This window comes from Ranitomeya variabilis, chromosome 4 (assembly GCF_051348905.1).
Source record: "Ranitomeya variabilis isolate aRanVar5 chromosome 4, aRanVar5.hap1, whole genome shotgun sequence".
NCBI classification, from domain to species: domain Eukaryota; kingdom Metazoa; phylum Chordata; class Amphibia; order Anura; family Dendrobatidae; genus Ranitomeya; species Ranitomeya variabilis.
In genome coordinates this window covers 764,695,015-764,715,603 of record NC_135235.1, presented here as the reverse complement: position 1 = coordinate 764,715,603, position 20,589 = coordinate 764,695,015, and the positions used below count along the sequence as shown (strand labels likewise).

The 20,589-nt window shown below is 46.1% G+C and overlaps 1 protein-coding gene across 1 annotated transcript in view; it reads right to left on the bottom strand.

The window, feature by feature from the left end:
* Positions 1-6,637: 6,637 nt before the first annotated feature.
* The window catches only part of LOC143766866 (uncharacterized), a 54,522-nt gene continuing 40,570 nt past the window's right edge, over positions 6,638-20,589 (bottom strand). Inside the window, exon 7 of the mRNA XM_077254860.1 lies at positions 6,638-8,862. Coding sequence (XP_077110975.1) covers positions 7,421-8,862 — 1,442 coding nt within the window. The 3' untranslated portion in view covers positions 6,638-7,420. The remainder of the gene's footprint in view (positions 8,863-20,589) is intronic.

Genomic DNA, 20,589 nt, shown 5'->3' with positions numbered 1-20,589 from the left:
CACCATAGTGGAGTTTGGAGTCAGACTGTTTGAGGTTGTGCACAGGTGTCTTTTTATACTGATAACAAGTTTAAACAGGTGCCATTACTACAGGTAATGAGTGGAGGAAAGAGGAGACTCTTAAAGAAGAAGTTACAGGTCTGTGAGAGCCAGAAATCTTGATTGTTTGTTTCTGACCAAATACTTATTTTCCACCATCAAATGCAAATAAAATGATAAAAAAACAGACAATGTGATTTTCTGGATTTTTTTTTCTCAGTTTGTCTCCCATAGTTGAGGTCTACCTATGATGTAAATTACAGACGCCTCTCATCTTTTTAAGTGGTGGAACTTGCACTATTGCTGACTGACTAAATACTTTTTTGCCCAACTGTACATCTGCATGGCCTGCGTACCAAATGTTAAAGATAGGGTATGCAGGAAGCATGCAGATGTAGGCGAAGCTGAAGGAAGAGGAGCGGCAGTGGGAGGGACTTCACAGAGTTAGAAGGCTTTCATTCGCAGCCCTGCTGAACGCTAGTGTGAAACTCCCTTTTAACCCATTTCTGACATCAGGCGTAAATGTACGCAGATGTATGACTCCCTCCCTTTGATGTTGGCTCGAGCGCTGAAGCACATCTTTTCTGGCACATGTCAGCAAGTGCACCGGAAATCCAGCTCATCAGTGACCCCGTCACATGATCGCAGGTTACCGATGGGTTGGCATGACAACCAGAGGTCTCCATTGGAAATCTATGGTTGTCACTGCTGGATTGCTATGAGCGCCGCCCGCTAGCCGAAAAGGCATGAACCCAGGGATCATCTCGCCAAACTCCTGCTCTCCTTTAAACATGGGCAAAACGCTACTCAGGCAACACAGGGTGACAGTAAAACTGTGTGGCAATGCTTTATTGTACCACAAAATAGGCAGATAACACAGAACAGTCACAGCACAGTACCCAAGATGTTAAACATTACAGAGTCTCGCCCTTCCGCTGACTCACCAGGAAAATAGCAGCTGTTACTACAGATCTTCCAGGGTCACTACCTCACCTGTGGTATGCACACAGAGGAGGTAACGACAAGTGTAGGAAGATGCCAGTCCATACAAGGCCAGTTGATACGAGGATCACAACTTAGCTGCATATTCCAAGGTTGGTTACTCCACCTGTGGCACGCACACAGACAAGAGATAACGACAAGCGTAGGAAGATGACAGTCCATTGTGTCCATACAAGGTACAAGGCCAGTTGATCTGAGGATCACAACCTGGCTTTTCCAACAACTGGAGAGAAAGCTTGGACTAATTGGGTATGCACAACCACAGCAAATATAAAAGTATAACAAACCTTTATTATCACCTCACAGTATATATAAAAGCACTTAAAACATGATACAAAAGATCAATACATAAATCACACCCCAAGCAAAAAACTCCCCATTAGTGCAACATAAGCATGCCAGATAGCAAACAATATACGGTTGCATAATAAGACCTGTGTGCATCAGAATACCAGCCCTAAACATCGATAATACCTGATCAGGCAGACAATCTGTATATCCCAAGCGCCAAGAGGTGAAAACAGCCCGGTTAAATATAAACATAAATCATAATCATTTATTTACATACCGCTGGGTCCGAAATTGGAATGCTCCGAAGGGGAGGCCGGTACTATGTCTACATGGACTGGTATAAAGGCGGAATCGCGGTGTGCGCATGCGCAGTGTACATTTATGGACGCCAGGCTTACTTCCGCCTTTATACCTTCTTGGCCACTTCCCCTGACGAAGCTGCTGCGGCAGCGATACGTGTGGGGCCTGCTCTTCCCACACCCCCTCCATTTCAAGGGTTATTATACCCGGTTCTTTCTCCTCTTTTCTCCCCTTTCCCCCTCTGGGGGATCTGCGCTTTTGAGCGTAGTATTCCATGCATCTGTGCGCTTCTACTAGCCACCCGGTTCTCTCCATCATTCTAGGAACAGGGAATCTGGGACTTTGAATCCGCTATACAAGGCTCTTCAGGTTGTATATATTTGATAATAACGGAGCTCTGTTTGTTTCAATGATTTGTGATAGTATACACCCAGGAGCTTGGGATATACAGATTGTCTGCCTGATCAGGTATTATCCATGTTTAGGGCTGGTATTCTGATGCACACAGATCTTATTATGCAACCGTATATTGTTTGCTATCTGGCATGCTTATGTTGCACTAATGGGGAGTTTTTTGCTTGGGGTGTGATTTATGTATTGATCTTTTGTATCATGTTTTAAGTGCTTTTATATATACTGTGAGGTGATAATAAAAGTTTGTTATACTTTTATATTTGCTGTGGTTGTGCATACCCAATTAGTCCAAGCTTTCTCTCCAGTTGTTGCATATTGTTATATTTGGACTAGGTAGTGCACCCCGCAATTATTATTTTTCATACCAACGATTAGTGCGTCCCTTTCTTCATTTCTTGGAACCTGGCTTTTCCAAACGTATCCATGGTTCAATGATGGTCAATGGAGCAGATCTGTATTCCTGCAACCAAGGCTGAAAACCCCTAGGTTGTTTTCCTATGGAAAGATAGATCCGTGTCCCTCGTAATGGAGCCATGATGTAAAATGGCTGCTGTCCTGTCCTTCTCATGTCTTATGATTGCACACATCCCTAGCCTTTATAACGATATTGCATTCCTTGACAGACCGCAGCATGGCCATTAGTTAAAAGCTGCTATTGATATTTGGAGCAGGTAAGTTTTCCCTGAGTGGTACATATTGGGTCGTCTGAAAACGGAGTTTAGTCCAGGACAATTTGTCTGCACTACTAATTAACAGCTGTTACAATACCAAACTGGGGCAAAATTCCCATAGGGAAAAAGATGTACAAGTCCTTTTAATAAAATGCAATCAATCTTTATTAGAAATCTTAAAATTCATAGAAAAGACAAAAAGGTGTGTGGAAGTTTACAAAATTGAAGCAAACATAACCATGGGACACCCACCCCCACCAGTAAACCCTGTAGGGGGCCAGAGCTAATCAATGTATACCAACGCCATAAGGAGCTAATTGGCTACACTCACTTCAGCCAAGGTACCTCATAGGTATCCACAAAAAAATGGACATTCACCAAATATACTCACAATTATGTGACAAAATCAGTCCACTGAGGTTACTAGCAATGTGCAAACACCTATACGGCCAATCAGTAGCTCCTACCTCCCTAACACGCCTCATATTGAGAGCGGTAAATAATACTTACAGAGAGCAAGTGCACCGTAATTGTGGGAAACCAGGGGGGTGAGTGCCCGCCCCAACGCGCGTTTCGGTCTGTCCTTCGTCAGGGGGCACTCACCTCCCCGGGTCCCGTGCTTTAAATAACCCAGCGTTACCAATCCTGAATTGCGGCAGTCACCCGGATGTGACGTCACTGTCCGGAAGTGACGCGCGCGTCACCATAGCTACGGCAACGCCAGGGCGCATCGGCGTCATACAGCACCGCGCATGCGCGATGCCGCATATAGACACCGATTGCACCCGGGAGACAGCCGATGCAATGGGACCGCGCGTCAGACAGGGGCATAAACACCGGTAACTACGAACTTTTTTCACATTGCAGGGCCGTAATATAAACAAGTATATGGTCTTATCCTACTCTAAAGACATTATACCATAATAATAACAGTACTTAGCAGAACAAAGACCATATTATTTATCAATAGATATTCAAAGGCTGTATATATGATAAAATAAGTCCCAAGCAAGTAGCAATATACAATCAATGCGACTTCTCCTGCAACTTGAAAAACGCAGTTATCCAGAAGGTGTATAGTCCAAACGCCACCCCGTATTCAGAGGATGATGTATCACTTAGTCATATCTCATATCCGGATGTCACTCCAAGTTCAGAAGAAGTGTATAACTTTATAGCTGGGAACACTGCACGGAACACCGGGAAATAACAATTGTTAAAAACAATATTTAAACAAATTTAAAAACAATTAACAACAACCTTGAAAGCAACCCTTGGTAAGATGCTCAGACTTATGATCATAGGAATGGCGCATAACTCAAATTTTCGTTTAGACCAGCGGGGTATAGAGTGCCCAGCGTCCAGATCCATCTGGACTCTAACTGGGCTAATTTCTTAGGAATATCGCCCCTCCTGATTCCCAGCTCCACCATGTCAATGCCTCTAAATCTTAAGAGGGTACCATCACAGCCGTGATATTGTTTGAAATGGCGTGGTATTGTTTTAAGGGTGGATGTGCCCTCACAGGTCACAGCTGCGGCAATGCCCCGAACGTGCTCTCTCACCCGCACTTTAAATTGCCTGGTAGTCAGGCCAACATAAATTTTAGTGCAGGGGCACGTTGCATAATAAATCACATTTTCACTTACGCAGGAAATCCTCTTTTTGATGGTATATGTATGCGTATTCCCTGCGTCTGAAAACGTATTACACCGATCAATGTTTGGGCACGCCACACAATGACCACAGGGGACACATCCACCCCTCGCGGCCACAGTATCCAAAAAGGTTCTCGGTCTATTATCTTCATAATGGCTACGAACCAGCATATCGCGAAGATTACGTGACCTTCTGGCAGTGATGGCAGCCCTCTCGGGCAGAAATCTGGCAAGAACTGAGTCAGCTCTCAGAATATGCCATGATTTCTCCAATATTTTTCTGAGCATGGGGAACTGGGAATGATAGTTGGTAACAAATCGAACCACCTCACTATTTTCCCTATTGCGGTTTTTATATAAAAGATCATCCCTAGAGGAGTGTTTAGCTCTATTGAATGCACGCTTTATCATTCTCCCACTATAACCCCTGTCCACCAATCTAATTCTTAGATCCTCGGCTTGTCGGAAAAAGTCCTGTTCAGTAGAACACAATCTGCGCAATCTTAAAAATTGCCCAGTTGGTACTGAACGTATGATGTGGCTGGGGTGTGAGGAGGAGGCATGTAATAACACATTCGTCGACGTTTTTTTACGAAAAATATTTGTTTGTATCTCATCGTTGGCGTCCCTCCTCAGTTTGACATCGAGAAATTCGATCGCCTCACTACTACTAGAGTATGTGAGGAAGATATTTTGATCATTGTTGTTCAATTGGATAAAAAATGTATCCAATGCTCCAATGGAGCCCTGCCAGATAAATAGGATGTCGTCAATGTACCGCGTCCAGGATAGGACGCGGCACATTGACTCCACCCGATCTGACAGGAAAAGGTCCCTTTCCCACAGCCCCAGGAACAGGCCAGCGTAGGCGGGCGCAAAGGACGCCCCCATGGCCGTTCCCTGGAGCTGCAGGAAAAAGGACCCCTTAAAAACAAAAAAATTGTGCGTAAGTGCAAATTCCAATACCAATTTATTTATACCTTGCGGGAGAGTTGATGTCTCTAAGAAGAACCGTACAGCACCAAGCCCATCTGTATGGCGTATGCTGGTGTACAGAGATTCTACATCTGCTGTCACCAGCATCGCATCACTGTCAAGATGTAACCCATCAACCCTGCGGAGGAGCTCCCCCGTATCCTTCAAAAAATTGTTAATTGTTTAAAAAAAAAAAAAAAAAAATTTTAAATATTGTTTTTAACAATTGTTATTTCCCGGGGTTCCGTGCAGTGTTCCCAGCTATAAAGTTATACACTTCTTCTGAACTTGGAGTGACATCCGGATATGAGATATGACTAAGTGATACATCATCCTCTGAATACGGGGTGGCGTTTGGACTATACACCTTCTGGATAACTGCGTTTTTCAAGTTGCAGGAGAAGTCGCATTGATTGTATATTGCTACTTGCTTGGGACTTATTTTATCATATATACAGCCTTTGAATATCTATTGATAAATAATATGGTCTTTGTTCTGCTAAGTACTGTTATTATTATGGTATAATGTCTTTAGAGTAGGATAAAACCATATACTTGTTTATATTACGGCCCTGCAATGTGAAAAAAGTTCGTAGTTACCGGTGTTTATGCCCCTGTCTGACGCGCGGTCCCATTGCATCGGCTGTCTCCCGGGTGCAATCGGTGTCTATATGCGGCATCGCGCATGCGCGGTGCTGTATGACGCCGATGCGCCCTGGCGTTGCCGTAGCTATGGTGACGCACGCGTCACTTCCGGACAGTGACATCACATCCGGGTGACTGCTGCAATTCAGGATTGGTAACGCTGGGTTATTTAAAGCACGGGACCCGGGGAGGTGAGTGCCCCCTGACGAAGGACGGACCGAAACGCGCGTTGGGGCGGGCACTCACCCCCCTGGTTTCCCACAATTACGGTGCACTTGCTCTCTGTAAGTATTATTTACTGCTCTCAATATGAGGCGTGTTAGGGAGGTAGGAGCTACTGATTGGCCATATAGGTGTTTGCACATTGCTAGTAACCTCAGTGGACTGATTTTGTCACATAATTGTGAGTATATTTGGTGAATGTCCATTTTTTTGTGGATACCTATGAGGTACCTTGGCTGAAGTGAGTGTAGCCAATTAGCTCCTTATGGCGTTGGTATACATTGATTAGCTCTGGCCCCCTACAGGGTTTACTGGTGGGGGTGGGTGTCCCATGGTTATGTTTGCTTCAATTTTGTAAACTTCCACACACCTTTTTGTCTTTTCTATGAATTTTAAGATTTCTAATAAAGATTGATGGCATTTTATTAAAAGGACTTGTACATCTTTCTCCCTATGGGAATTTTGCTTCAGTTAAATTTATGTGTCCTGTTCTAAAGGTTGCCACATGGGGTGATTTAAATATTGAATACAGTGGTTATAATATATATTCTACATTTTCTATTTCTCCCCCTCAATATGTGGTTTTGGTGTTCCTTGGTGATTTTTATAATACCAAACTGGGGCAGTCCCCATAGGAGAAAAAACATAAGAATTATACTGTACTGTATTTTTACATACTATCTATTCCGGACACTGCAGTGGCTTATAAACTTACGAAGTATATAGCTTGAGGTCTGGGATCTGCCAATATGTGGCTAGTTTTCTGACTGTTTCGAATAACATGATACATGACTTTTTTTTTTTTTGTCTAGTCTCTCTTGAATGTAGGTCAATATTAAATAGTCTCCTGTTGAGTCGCCTTTGGTGAGGATGATGAAACACATAGAAATAAGAGGCTTGGAGAGTGAGTGTGTATATGTCACCTCACCCTATATACTGAACTGTGAGGTACATGTTTTTTCTATTAGTCATCTACTGACTAACCTTCAAGGGGTGAATTATCGTTATAGTTTTACATTTGGAATTAATAAAGTTTAGTTTTACCCTTTTGTCAGCAGACACGAGGAATGACAAGAGAACCCATTTAAGAAGATTCAATTTTGGTTAAAACTATTCCAACATTATGAACATAAAAAAGGCTTCTCCCCTATGTGACATCTGATGTTTATTAACAGTTGATTTTCAATAAAAATATTTCCCACATTAAGAAAATGAAAAAGGCTTCTCCTCTGTGTGACTGCTCTGATGTCTAGCAAGATACCCTTTCTGTTTAAAACATTTCCCACAATCTGAACAGGAAAAAGGCTTCTCCCCTGTGTGAGTTCTATGGTGCCTAACTAAGTCTGATTTTTTGATAAAACATTTCCCACATTCTGAACAGGAAAAAGGTTTCTCCCCTGTGTGGCTTCTCTGGTGAGTAACCAAATCTGCTTTCTGGGTAAAACATTTCCCACATTCTGAACAGGAAAAAGGTTTCTCCCCTGTGTGGGTTCTCCAGTGAATATCAAGATACCCTTTCTGTTTAAAACTTTTCCCACATTCTGAACATGAAAAAGGCTTCTCCCCTGTGTGGGTTCTCTGGTGTGTAACTAAATCTGCTTTCTTGATAAAACATTTCCCACATTCTGAACAGGAAAAAGGTTTCTCCCCTGTGTGGGTTCTCCAGTGAATATCAAGATACCCTTTCTGTTTAAAACTTTTCCCACATTCTGAACATGAAAAAGGCTTCTCCCCTGTGTGGGTTCTCTGGTGTGTAACTAAATCTGCTTTCTGGATAAAACATTTCCCACATTCTGAACAGGAAAAAAGATATTCCCCTGTGTGGGTTCTTTGGTGCATAACAAGATACCCTTTATGCTTAAAACATTTCCCACATTCTGAGCAGGAAAAAGGCTTCTTCCCTGTGTGCGTTCTCTGGTGAATAACAAGATTCCTTTTCCGGTTAAAGCATTTCCCACATTCTGAACACGAAAAAGGCTTCTTCCCTGTGTGAGTTCTCTGGTGACTAACAAGATTCCTTTCCTGGTTAAAACATTTCCCACATTCTGAACAAGAAAAAGGCTTCTCCCCCGTGTGGGTTCTCTGGTGACTAACAAGATAAAATTTATGTGTAAAACATTTCCCACATTCTGAACAGGAAAAAGGCTTCTCCCCTGTGTGAATTCTCTGGTGAATAACAAGATACCCTTTCGTTTTAAAACTTTTCCCACATTCTGAACAGGAAAAAGGCTTCTCCCCTGTGTGAATTCTCTGGTGAATAACAAGATACCCTTTCGTTTTAAAACTTTTCCCACATTCTGAACATGAAAAAGGCTTCTCCCCTGTGTGAGTTCTATGGTGAGTAACCAATTGGGATTTGTGGTTAAAACATTTCCCACATTCTGAACATGAAAATGACTTCCTTGCTTTAGGAGCAGTTTGTTTTTTGTTGCCTCTTTTGTGACTTTGATTTTCCTTAGCAGTCAGTAATGAATCAGAAGATGGGACCTGTTTCATAGGATCAGATGACAGATCTTTGGTGTGAATTGATGATGATATATCTGGAGAAACAGCAATCACTTCAGCTGTATCTTGTAGGATCTCAAGATCATCAGATTTAAACATTGAAGATGTCAACTGTCCCTCTGATCTCCTGGTACAGTCATCTGTTAAGATAAACAATTTTTTTTAACACAATATCCTTGAGTTTTATATTATTGAACATTTCTGCTTAAACTGTCCATACAAATGGCAAGCTATGTACAACTTTATTTACGAAGACAATGACTATTCACAGTCTAATAGAAAACCTTGTTGGATGAACCAGTAGTGCGTTGTGTTGAACTGTTTGTTCATTCTGCATTCCATATATCGAATAAAAAGAAACCAATCAATGTTATGTAGGCAAAAATACCAATTCTCATCTCACAAAAAACAAGTCCCCACTCAGGTCCATCATCTGTCAACGGAAAAACAGAGGTTTCCACATTATTAGTGGCTCAAAGGCTGTTGAAAAGCAACAGAGTTTCTATAAATCAATCCAGCAAAATCTGCTCTCACTTCTGAGTCTTGCAGTGTGCTCAAACAACATTTAGGATCCCTGTATTTAGCAATATTATATAGTGAGAAGAATCCACTTAATTTGTGGTGTGTCTCTCCTGGAGCACAATCTGTGCTGGGTAATAAAATGGCAAATGTGTAATTTTCACTCTCCAACATCCACTGAGTTTTAATTTCTGGAAAATGGCTGTGGAGTCTGTCACGAACCCCTGACCGCTTCCACCAATGTCAGGGATCCACACCGTGACCGTCACCCCTACGTCACGGATCGGGGTGACTTTAGGCCAGCAGACGGCTATCACATGTGCAGGGGGGCTTATCTTAGTTATCCCTCCACTCCACAATGTGATAAAACAACACACACAAGGCTATTGACCTCTTAGTTTACAGCAGGGGCTTATTTTAGGTATCCCACTGCTCTTCAATATACCACAAACTGCAGGGATTCATATATATCCCGATTACAGTTCCACTTAACACTTGCAGCTCTCTGGCGCCCCCTTACTCTCAGGTCAGATTAGGTACTGCACCCTGGGTAATTAGTCGCCAGGCAGGCAGCCTGCTATGTACTGGCTATTGGGCACGCTGCAGCGACGCGATAAACTACTCCCGCTCAGGCGGGAACAATAATTATTAATGCCGCAGTCGCTACAACAACCCCCAAAGGCACAGTGCACACGGTACTGCTGCCACCAGCTTCGATTAAACGGGTCCGAAGCTAACCCAACACAGTAGCGTAATTCCCTTCAAGAGACAGGGTACATTTTAGAGCATGGAGAATGAACTAGCATTAAATATTATACCCCATAAAATTTAGGCAGTGTTTTATCAAAAATATTTTATAAGGATGTTACAAAAGAGACAATTGCAAATATGTACAAGGTAATTATAACATAAAGGGATTACAGGAGAAAAGATAACACTCACATGTTCTCAGAGCATTGCAAGCAACCAGGCTAGTGGAGCTCCCATATGTCCCAGTGCATTGGACTTGCTCGGGGCTCTCCAGGAAAAAGACAAGAAGTGTCTGCTGGAAGCCTGCCAGAAACTTAAAACCTGCAGCCGGTGACATCACAGAAGGGGTTGGTTTACCCAGTCCGTCCTACCTCTCCAGTCTTAGTAATTCAACCTTAAATTTGCCTACTTTCTATAACTCCACTACAAAACATGTCATAGTCATAAACCCAGCATTCATCTCGGATTAACGTGGGCATTCTAATGAGATCAAATATGTCTTATCTGTGATGCATATTTACAGAGAAATCCCTACTTCTTTACCAGATGGAGTTAGAAGCCCGTGTTTAGAGTGATGGATAGATCCACCAAGGGAGATTAAGAAAATATATTTTCGTGTTCTTAACTTAAATGGTTTGCCTAATATCTTACAAAAACAGAACAAAGGACTTTCATGGATTCTGGAAGCTTCTCTACCAGTTTAAGCTGGCAAAGCTTTCCAATGCAGCTATGCCGGTCGTAAATTCTGTTCTTCAATAAAACTCCCACACTCTCTGAGAAGGAAAGCTAAACTCTGAAGTAATGGGAGGGGGGGGGGTTGAGCTACGAAACTAAACTTATATGATATTTCATACCATATCGTGACAGAGTCAAAATATTCACTCCTCCTACACACTTTGTCAAAATTCTTGGTACCCCTTGTTTAATGACTGAAAAACCCACAATGGTCACAGAAATAACTTGAATCTGACAAAAGTAATAAGAGATCTATGAAAATGAACAAATTAAAGTCAGACATTGCTTTTCAACCAGGTTTTCACAGATTTAAAAAAATAAATAAAACTCATGAAATAGGCCTGGACAGAAACTATGGTACCTTAACTTAACCGCTTTGTGATCACCAACCGTAGATAAACGGTGGCGCTGCACAAAGCCCTGCTAGCGCCGACATTTAGCTACCGTTTGTCTACAGTCGGTGGTTTTGTGCTCATCGGACCCCCACGTACCTTATAACGAGGGGATTCCGGCGCACAACAGTTCCTGTGACCCCCGACCTGATTGGTTCAGGTCCTGATGACATCAGCATCACACCAGCCAATGAGACAAATCACTATGAAAGTTTGTTGTAGCAACCAACTTTCCCGGGCGATCTGCCTGATAAAAACGCTGTTTCTCCTCAGATCTCCTGTCAGTGAGGGATTAGAGGAGAAACAGTGTTAGAAGTGCTGCTGGCAACAGCTGTGTCAGTCAGTGATCTTGTTATAAAGTAAAAAAACAGAGAAGGCAGGTTAGGGTTAGTGCTATAGTTAGGGTTACTGTTAGGCTAATGTTAGGGTTTATTCTAAAGTTAGAGTCAGGCTAAAGAAGTAGGCTTTTCTCAACTCTCTCCCCAATAACTTGGTCACTTCAGAGTTTTCTATTAGCTTGCTGGAGCATACTGTCCTACAAATAAATGTATATGCGTCCCAATTCATCAGCCAGAATCCAAGATCCTATTACATTTTTAGGACTTATATTCGCTATGGGGCTTTTTAAAAAAAAAATGAGCATTCGGTCCTATTGGTCCTGTTCAAGCCACCCCAATGTTTTCTGCCGTTCTTCCTAGGACCCGTTATGAAATGCTCATGAGATTTTGGCATTTTAACAACAAGAGTCAATGCCTGCCCAGAAATGCCCCAGAACATGACAGACTATTCAAAATCAGACCCATCATCGAAGACTTGACAGAAAAATTCTTAAAGCTTTACACCACAACAGAAAACATTTCCATTGATGCGTTTCTTGTAAAATTCAAAGGAAGACTGCACCTCAAGCAATTTATTCCTTCTAACAGGGCAAGGTTCAGAATAAAGCTCTAAAATATGTGCGACAGTTCAACAGGATACACATCAGCTTTTTAATTTATGAAAGAAAGATAGCAACTGAACTCACCAGGATGCCCTACTTATCTGGGGACATCTGGAAAAACAGTTTGGGAGCTGATAACTCCATTATTACAAAAAGGCTACAATCTGTATGTTGACAACCACTACACCAGCGTATCCCCATTTAAAAGTCTGGTTGAACATAACATGGGGGCTTGTGGGACCAGTCGCAAAAACTGTCAGGGGTTTCCACAATCATTGGTCAGCAAAAAGTTCTGAAAGGAGCAGACAGGGCTTTACACAATGGAGAGCTGCTTGCTCTTAAGTATAAGGATAAATATATTTTTATCCTGAGCTCGATCCACACTTATCAGGAAAAGGTAATTGAATATCTTGTTTTTGAAAATGTTGTCCCCGCCAATCCTTTAGAATCTGAAGATGTCAGAAAACTCACTGAGCGACATTTTATTGCACTCATTCCAGCAATTGAAACTAGAAAGAACCCCCAGAGAAGATGTCGTGTATGTTCCAAGAGAGGAATGAGGCATGATACCCGCTATTATTGCCCACAATGCCCATCATTGCCGGCCTTATGCCTCCATGACTGATTTACAATCTTCCACACAGAACCACGTTTTTAGACTGTTTTGACAGTCAAGCATTTGGTTTATTTAGTGACAGACACATCTGAGTAGAGCGGACTTAACAATTTCCGGGGGTAGGTGGGGGGGGGGATGTCTCCAGAGACACAAGCTGGGCACAATATATTGGGCACTACAATGACAATTTTGCTCTAAAACTTCCACTACATGTTTCTGGAAATCATCCATGTAGTGATAATGGTCACTATATCCATAGATGAAAAACCAGAGGGGTGTTATTTCCAAAATGGGGTCACTTCAGGGGAGATTCTGTTGTTCTGGCACTAAGCGGCTCTCAAAAGTGCCATAACAGAAGAATCCCCCCTGAAGTGACCCCATTTTGGAAATGACACCCCACTGCGAATTCATCTGTTGGTGTAGTGACTAGTGTTGAGCAATACCTTCCGATATCGGAAAGTATCGGTATCGGATTGGATTGGCCGATACCGGCAAAATATCGGATCTCGCCAATACCGATCCCCGATCCCAATGCAAGTCAATGGGATGAAAATATCGGAATTAAAATAAACCCTTTCTTTCCTTGTAGGTTCATTCTACATGAAGGAAAACAACTAAGAATAATGTAGGATGTATTGGGGGAGGAGGCGGAGACATTAAAGGTATAGAGGTTTAGCCCAATCAAATAGAATAGCAGGAATTAATTTTTTTTTTAAGACGTTCTGAGTTAGAAAGATATTGACTATGTTAAGATTTTTTTAATTTTGTCAGATATTGATGTTTCACTACTTCCATGCCTTTCACCTTTTTTTTTACTTCTCCCACACTTTCTTCTTCATCATCCTCAGCAGCAGCATCTTTGACATCAACTTCTTCACCTTATTCATCTTCTTCCTATTCTTTTTTTGTTACATTCTTCATATTCTTTTTATTCAACTATTATTCTTCTTCATATTCTACTTCTTCATCATATTCTTATTTATGACAGGCATTCCTGTAGTCATCTATAAAAGTTTGAAGATTACACCTTCCGTTCTGCCTGTCACAAAACAGTTACATTTGTCTGCATTCAGTTTGGCCTGCAGCAGCAGGCTTTATCCAGGGGCACCACGAGGAGGAACGGACTCACCCCCATACACTGCTTAGTCTTCTTCTGCTCATAATTTAGATAATATCTTTTGCTCTGATGTTTAGTGTTATGCGTAATGTCCTTCTGCTCTTTGTTCTGCAGCCTCTTGTTCTTCTGCTTCTCGGTCTTCCATGTCGTCGTAGTCTCCAGGGTCGTCGTCTCCGGGGTCGTCGTCGTCATCGGGGTGGTCTTCAGGGTCATCGTCTCCAGGGTCGTCGTCATCTCAGTGGTTGTCGTCTCTGGTGTCGTTGTCATCTTAGGGGTGGTCTTCCGGGTCGTCGTCTTTGGAAATGTAGCAGAAGATACAAGAAGGCTGAGAAAATGTAGCAGAAGGTACAAGAAGGCTGAGAAAATGCCGAGAACCAGCTGATGGAACTGGAACTCTGATGGCTACCCGAAGGTCCAAGAGCCAATGGAATGACGTTACTGGAACCTGGTTACTAAGCAGGAGGTACCCGTGCCTGAAAGCACTACCAAGGACCACCTGACGTTGGTGGAACTCGGATACCCAGAAGGAGGCACCTAAGCCAAAGGCTCTGCCCGGAACCAGCTAACGGTACTGGAACCAGGATGGGGAGCAGAAGGTACAAGAGCAAAAGACACTGCCGAGAACCAGCTGACGGTACTGGAACCCGGATGGGTAGCCGAAGGTCCAAGAGCCAATGGAACTACCGAGGACCAGCTGACGTTACTGGAACCCGGTTACCCAGAAGGAGGCACCTAAGCCAAAGGCTCTACCCGGAACCAGCTGACGGTACTGGAACCAGGATGGGGACCTATTCAAGCTTGTCTTCCTAGAGCCCCAACTAGCGGTGTTGGAGCAAAGGGTCAGCAGGGGGAGCAGAGTGTAGGCCGAAGCCTGCACTGGCGGCAGCTTTGTGTCTGCATGGCGTTTGCAGGACACGATGCCGGCTACACAGCAGGGGAACAGCTGGCGTTGCTGAACCCCACTGACACATTGGCGGGTGTTTTTCTCTGTGCAGCCAGCACTTCCGGGCACCAACTGGCGGTGTTAGAGCCCAGGGTCTGCAGGAGGAGCTGAGTGTAGGCCGAAGCCTGCACTGGAGCAAGTTGAAAGGGAACCTTTAACCCCCCCCCCCAGGCTTTTGTTGCTGAATGAGCCATCTTGTACAGCACTAATGCTGCAAAAGGAAAAGGTGGCTCTTTTAAAGGGAACCTGTCACCACGTTTTTGGAAGATGGGATAAAAATAGCGTTAAATAGGGGCAGAGGTGGGCGTTACATTAGTGTGTGTGTTATGCGTTTATTACCCACCTAAGTTGCCGAAATAACTTTGCAAAGTCTCCATTTTCGCCTGTCAATCAGGCTGGTCAGGTCACATGGGCGTGGTGTCTTCACCCAGATTTGGCGTAGTTTTCCGTTGGTGGCGTAGTGGTGTGCGCATGCCCAAAGTCCGGAATCCTCTTCCAGGGGATTTAAAATAGCGCGGTGTTCGTTATTGCATTGGTGATCGGTGGGCGCGGCCATCTTCCTTTGGCCGCGCGTGCGCAGAAGCGGCGCTCTGCTGGCCGCGGCTTCAGGAAAATGGCCGCGGGATGCCGCGCGTGCGCAGATGGATATCGCGGCGGCCATTTTCCTGAAGCCGCGGCCAGCAGAGCGCCGCTTCTGCGCACGCGCGGCCAAAGGAAGATGGCCGCGCCCACCGATCACCAATGCAATAACGAACACCGCGCTATTTTAAATCCCCTGGAAGAGGATTCCGGACTTTGGGCATGCGCACACCACTACGCCACCAACGGAAAACTACGCCAAATCTGGGGGAAGACAACGCCCATGCGACCTGACCAGCCTGATTGACAGGCGAAAACGGAGACTTTGCAAAGTTATTTCGGCAACTTAGGTGGGTAATAAACGCATAACACACACACTAATGTAACGCCCACCTCTGCCCCTATTTAACGTTATTTTTATCCCATCTTCCAAAAACGTGGTGACAGGTTCCCTTTAATTATGCTCCTTGCAAACGCTGAACTACACACTTATGAAATGTGTCCCCTCACACCGTAAAACCGTCCCGGAGGTGGGACTTTCCTTTGTAATGTGACGCAGCACAGCAGTCATTCCTACCCCCTTGGTGCCGTGCGCCGCCCCCTCAGCGTTGTTTGAATCTGTCCCGGAGCCTGCGCTGTTATGTTATCCCTTGGCCATGCACACTTAGCGCTGCCCGTCTTCTGACATCATTTAGGTGTCAGGCTGGCAGCGCCTGTGCGGCCACGCTGCCCGAGATCCCCCCGAGTGTCGTCTAATGTAATCCCACTGCGGGCCTGGGATCCATGGGCATGCGCAGTGCATATCCTCGCCTCTCACTCCCCTCCCTCCGGGTTCTTCAGACTGTGCGGCGTCACGGCCATGGCATGCTATTAGGGATCAGCTGATGCCGCACAGTCTGAAGAAGCTGGAAGGAGGGGAGTGAGAGGCGAGGATATTCACTGCGCAGGGTCCGTGACAGAATCAAACAACGCTGAGGAGGCGGCGCACGGCACCAAGGGGGTAGGAATGACGGCTGTGCTGCGTCACATAACAAAGGAAAGTCCCACCTCCGGGACGGTTTAACGGTGTGAGGAGACACATTTCATAAGTGTTAGGTTCAGCGTGTGCAAGGAGCACAACGAAAATAGGCACCTTTTCCTTGTGCAGCATTACTGCTGCACAAGGTGGCTCTTTCAGTAACAAATGCCTGGGGGAGGGGCAGGTTCACTTAAATTTTAGTTGTGCCAGCGTGGCCGTCACATGACACGTTGCCGGATACACAGCAGGGGAGCAGTAGGCGTGACTGAACCCCACTAACACATTGGCGAGGTGTTTGGCTCTGTGCAAACAGCACTTTCGGGCAGCAACCAGCAGTGTTGGAGCCCAGGGACAGCAGGAGGAGCAGAGTGTAGGCCGAAGCCTGCACTGGAGGCATGTAAATGTCTGTAAGTGCCAGCGTGGCGGTCGCATGACACGTTGCCGGATACACAGCAGGGAAGCAGCTGACATTACTGAACCCCAATAACATGGCAGCAAGTGTTAACTGTAGCCAGCACTTCCAGGCACCAACTGGCGGTGTTAGAGCCCAGGGACAGCAGGAGGAGCAGATTGGAGGTATTGCCGCACACACAGCTGCGGAACAGCTGACGTTACTGAACCCCAATAACAGAGGAGCGACTGTTGACTGTGCGGACAGCACTTCCAGGCACCAACTAGCGGTGTTAGAGCCCAGGGACAGCAGGAGGAGCAGATTGGAGGTATTGCCGCACACACAGCTGGGGAACAGCTGACGTTACTGAACCCCAATAACAGAGGAGCGACTGCTGACTGTGCGGACAGCACTTCCAGGCACCAACTAGCGGTGTTAGAGCCCAGGGACAGCAGGAGGAGCAGAGGAACAGAGTGTAGGCCGAAGCCTGATTGGAGCAAGTTAAAATGGAACCTTTAACCCCCCAAGGCGTTTGTAGCTGAAAGAGCCATCTTGTGCAGCACTAAGGATGCAAAAGGAAAAGGTGGCTCTTTTAATTATGCTCCTTGCAAACACAGAACTAAACACTTATAAAATGTGTCCCCTGATACCGTGAAACAGTCCCGGAGGTGGGACTTTCCTTCGTAATGGGACGCAGCACAGCCATCATTCCTACCCCCTTGGTGCCGTGCGCCGCCTCCTCAGTGTTGTTTGAAGCTGTCCCAGAGCCTGCGCTGTTATGTTATCCCTTGGCCATGCACACTTAGCGCTGCCCATCTTCTGACATCATTTAGGTGTCAGGCTGGCAGCGGCCACGCTGCCCGAGATCCCACCTCACAGTGTCGTCTAATGTAATCACACTGCGGGCCTGGGATCCATGGGCATGCGCAGTGCATATCCTCGCCTCACTCCCCTCCTTCTGGCTACTTCAGACTGTGCGGCGTCACGGCCGTGGCATGCTATTAGGGATCAGCTGACAGCACACAGTCTGAAGAAGGCGGAGGGAGATGAGTGAGAGCCTGAGGTGAAGATGCCCATGGTGCGTATGCCCATGGATCCCAGGCCCGCAGTGTGATTAAATCAGAAGACACTGCGAGGCGGGATCTCGGGCAGCGCGGCCGCACAGTCGCAGTCAGCCTGACACCAAATGATGTCAGAAGACGGGCAGCGATAAGTGTGCATGGCCAAGGGATAACAGAACAGCGCAGGCTCCGGGACAAATTCAAACAACGCTGAGGAGGCGGCGCATGGCACCAAGGGGGTAGGAATGACGGCTGTGCTGCGTCACATTATGAAGGAAAGTCCCACCTCCGGGACGGTTTTACGGTATCAGTGGACACATTTTATAAGTGTTAAGTTCTGCGTGTGCAAGGAGCTAAACTAAAAGAGCTACATTTTCCTTGTGCAGCATTACTGCTCTTTCAGTAACAAACGCCTGGGGGGGGGGGGGGGGGACAGGTTCCCTTAAATTTCAGTTGTTGTGTCAGCGTGGCAGTCGCTGCACACATTGCCGGCTACACAGCTGGGGATCAGCTGACATTACTGAAACCCAATAACACTGGGTCGTATGTTTTGAATGTGCAGCCTGCACTTCTGAGCCTCAACTGGCGGTGTTGGAGCCCAGGAATTACAGTTCAGGTGGTAGAAAGATGAACACATCAGGAGACCTGGATGACACACAATTATTTAATCAGGAAGAGGAGTGGCAAATTCCTGCGAGATCCAGGCCTGGTTCATTTTCAGAAAAGTAAGCCGGTCAACGTTATCGGAGGAAAGTCGCATGCAACGGTCTGTTAGTACACCACCTGCAGCACTAAAGACGCGATAATACACTAGCCGCAGGGCAAGCCAGCACCTTCAATGCATACTGGCTAAGGTCTGGCCATGTATCCAGCTTAGAGACCCAAAACTTGAAAGGGGAAGAGCCGTCTGGGAGTACAGTAAGAGGGCAAGACATGTAGTCTGTCAACATCTGACGGAACCGTTGCCTCCTGCTGACTGGAGCCGCCTGTGATGGTGTAGACATTTGTGGCGGGCACACAAAACTGTGCCACAGTTGGGCCATACTGGTCTTGCCTTGGGCAGAGGCGCTGCTTCTGCTCCCACTTTGTGCAGAGCCTCCTCCACTGCCTGGACGCACTGAGCTGCTTTGTAAAGCACTAGCAGCACTTCTCTCAGTTGGACTGGAGAAGATGATGGAATTCACCAGTGTGTCTTGGTACTCCCGCATTTTACGCTCCCGGTTCAACGGTGTGATGAGGCTTTGTACGTTGTCCCGGTAGCGAGGATTGAGGAGGGTGTACACCCAATAATCAGCCATGTCGAGAATGTGGGCGATGCGGCGGTCATTTCTCAGGTACTGCAGCATGTAATCAACCATGTGCTGCAGACTGCCAACTGGCCAAGAAACGCTGTCCCCTGCTTGAGGCGTGATCTCTGCCCGCTCTTCATCAACCCACCCTCGCTGTACACACTGACTACTGGACAAATGTGTAACTCCCTCCTCTGGACGGATGTCTTCCTCCTCCATTGACTCCTCCTCACAAAGTGTCCCCTGCCTAAGCCTTTGTGAGGAACCACGTGGCGCTGACTGTCCAGAAGCTGATGGAAATGGTGACTCCTCATCCTCCACCCCTTCCACAACATCATCCCTTAGCGCTTGCAGTGTTTGTTGAGCAGGCAGATAAGGGGGACAGTCATGCTGACCAGTGCATCATCTGCACTCGCCATCCGCGTGGAATAATCGAAGGGACGCAAAACCTGGCAGACGTCCTTCATAGTGGCCCACTCTGTGGTTGTGAAGTCTGAACGGCGCGGAGTGCGACTTCTTTGCGCCTGATGCAGCTGGTACTCCATTACTGCTTGCTGCTGCTCACACAACCGCTCCGACATATGTAACGTGGAATTCCACCTGGTTGGTAGGTCACATATGATGCGATGTTCCGGAAGGCGGTATCGGCGCTGCAGAGCTGCAATGCGCGATCTTACCGTGCTGGAACGCCGCAAGTGAGCACACTCTAGGCGGACCTTGTGCAGCAGTGCATCAAGATCCGGATAGTCCCTCAAAAAACTCTTCATGACCAAGTTGAGCACATGTGCCAGACATGGGATGTGAGTGAGGTTGCCGAGGCCCAGAGCTGCCACCAGATTTCGGCCATTGTCACACACTACCATGCCTGGCTGGAGATTCGCTGGCACAAACCACACATCGCTCTCCTGCTTGATGGCATTCCAGAGCTCCTGCGCTGTGTTCCTTCGATTCCCCAAAGAAATTGATTTCAAGACGGCCTGTTGACGTTTGGCCATGGCTGTGCTCATGTCGGTCGTAACAGGTAAACGTTCACGGGTCCATGTGGAGGTGGACTGTGACGGCTCCTGCAGCGATGATTCTGAGGAACTTGTGTATGAGGAGGAGTCAATGCGTACAGACTGGATTCCTGCAATCCTTGGAGTGGGCAGGACACGTCCTGCGCCACTCGCACGACCTGTACCCGGCTCAACAACATTAACCCAATGGGCAGTGAGGGAAAGGTATCGCCGCTGTCCATGGTGACTGGTCCACGCATCGATGGTGAGGTGGACCTTGCTACTAACGGTGTTCAGTAGCGCGTGTTTTATGTGTCCCTCCACATGCTTGTGCAGGGCAGGGACGGCTTGCCTGCTGAAATAAAAGCGGCTGGGCACATTGTACTGTGGGACTGCCAATGCCATCAAGTCACGGAAGCTGTCAGTCTCCACCAGCCTGAATGACAGCATTTCCAGTGACAGAAGTTTGGCAATGCCTGCATTCAGAGCCTGTGCTCGTGGGTGGTTTGCCGAGAATGGCCG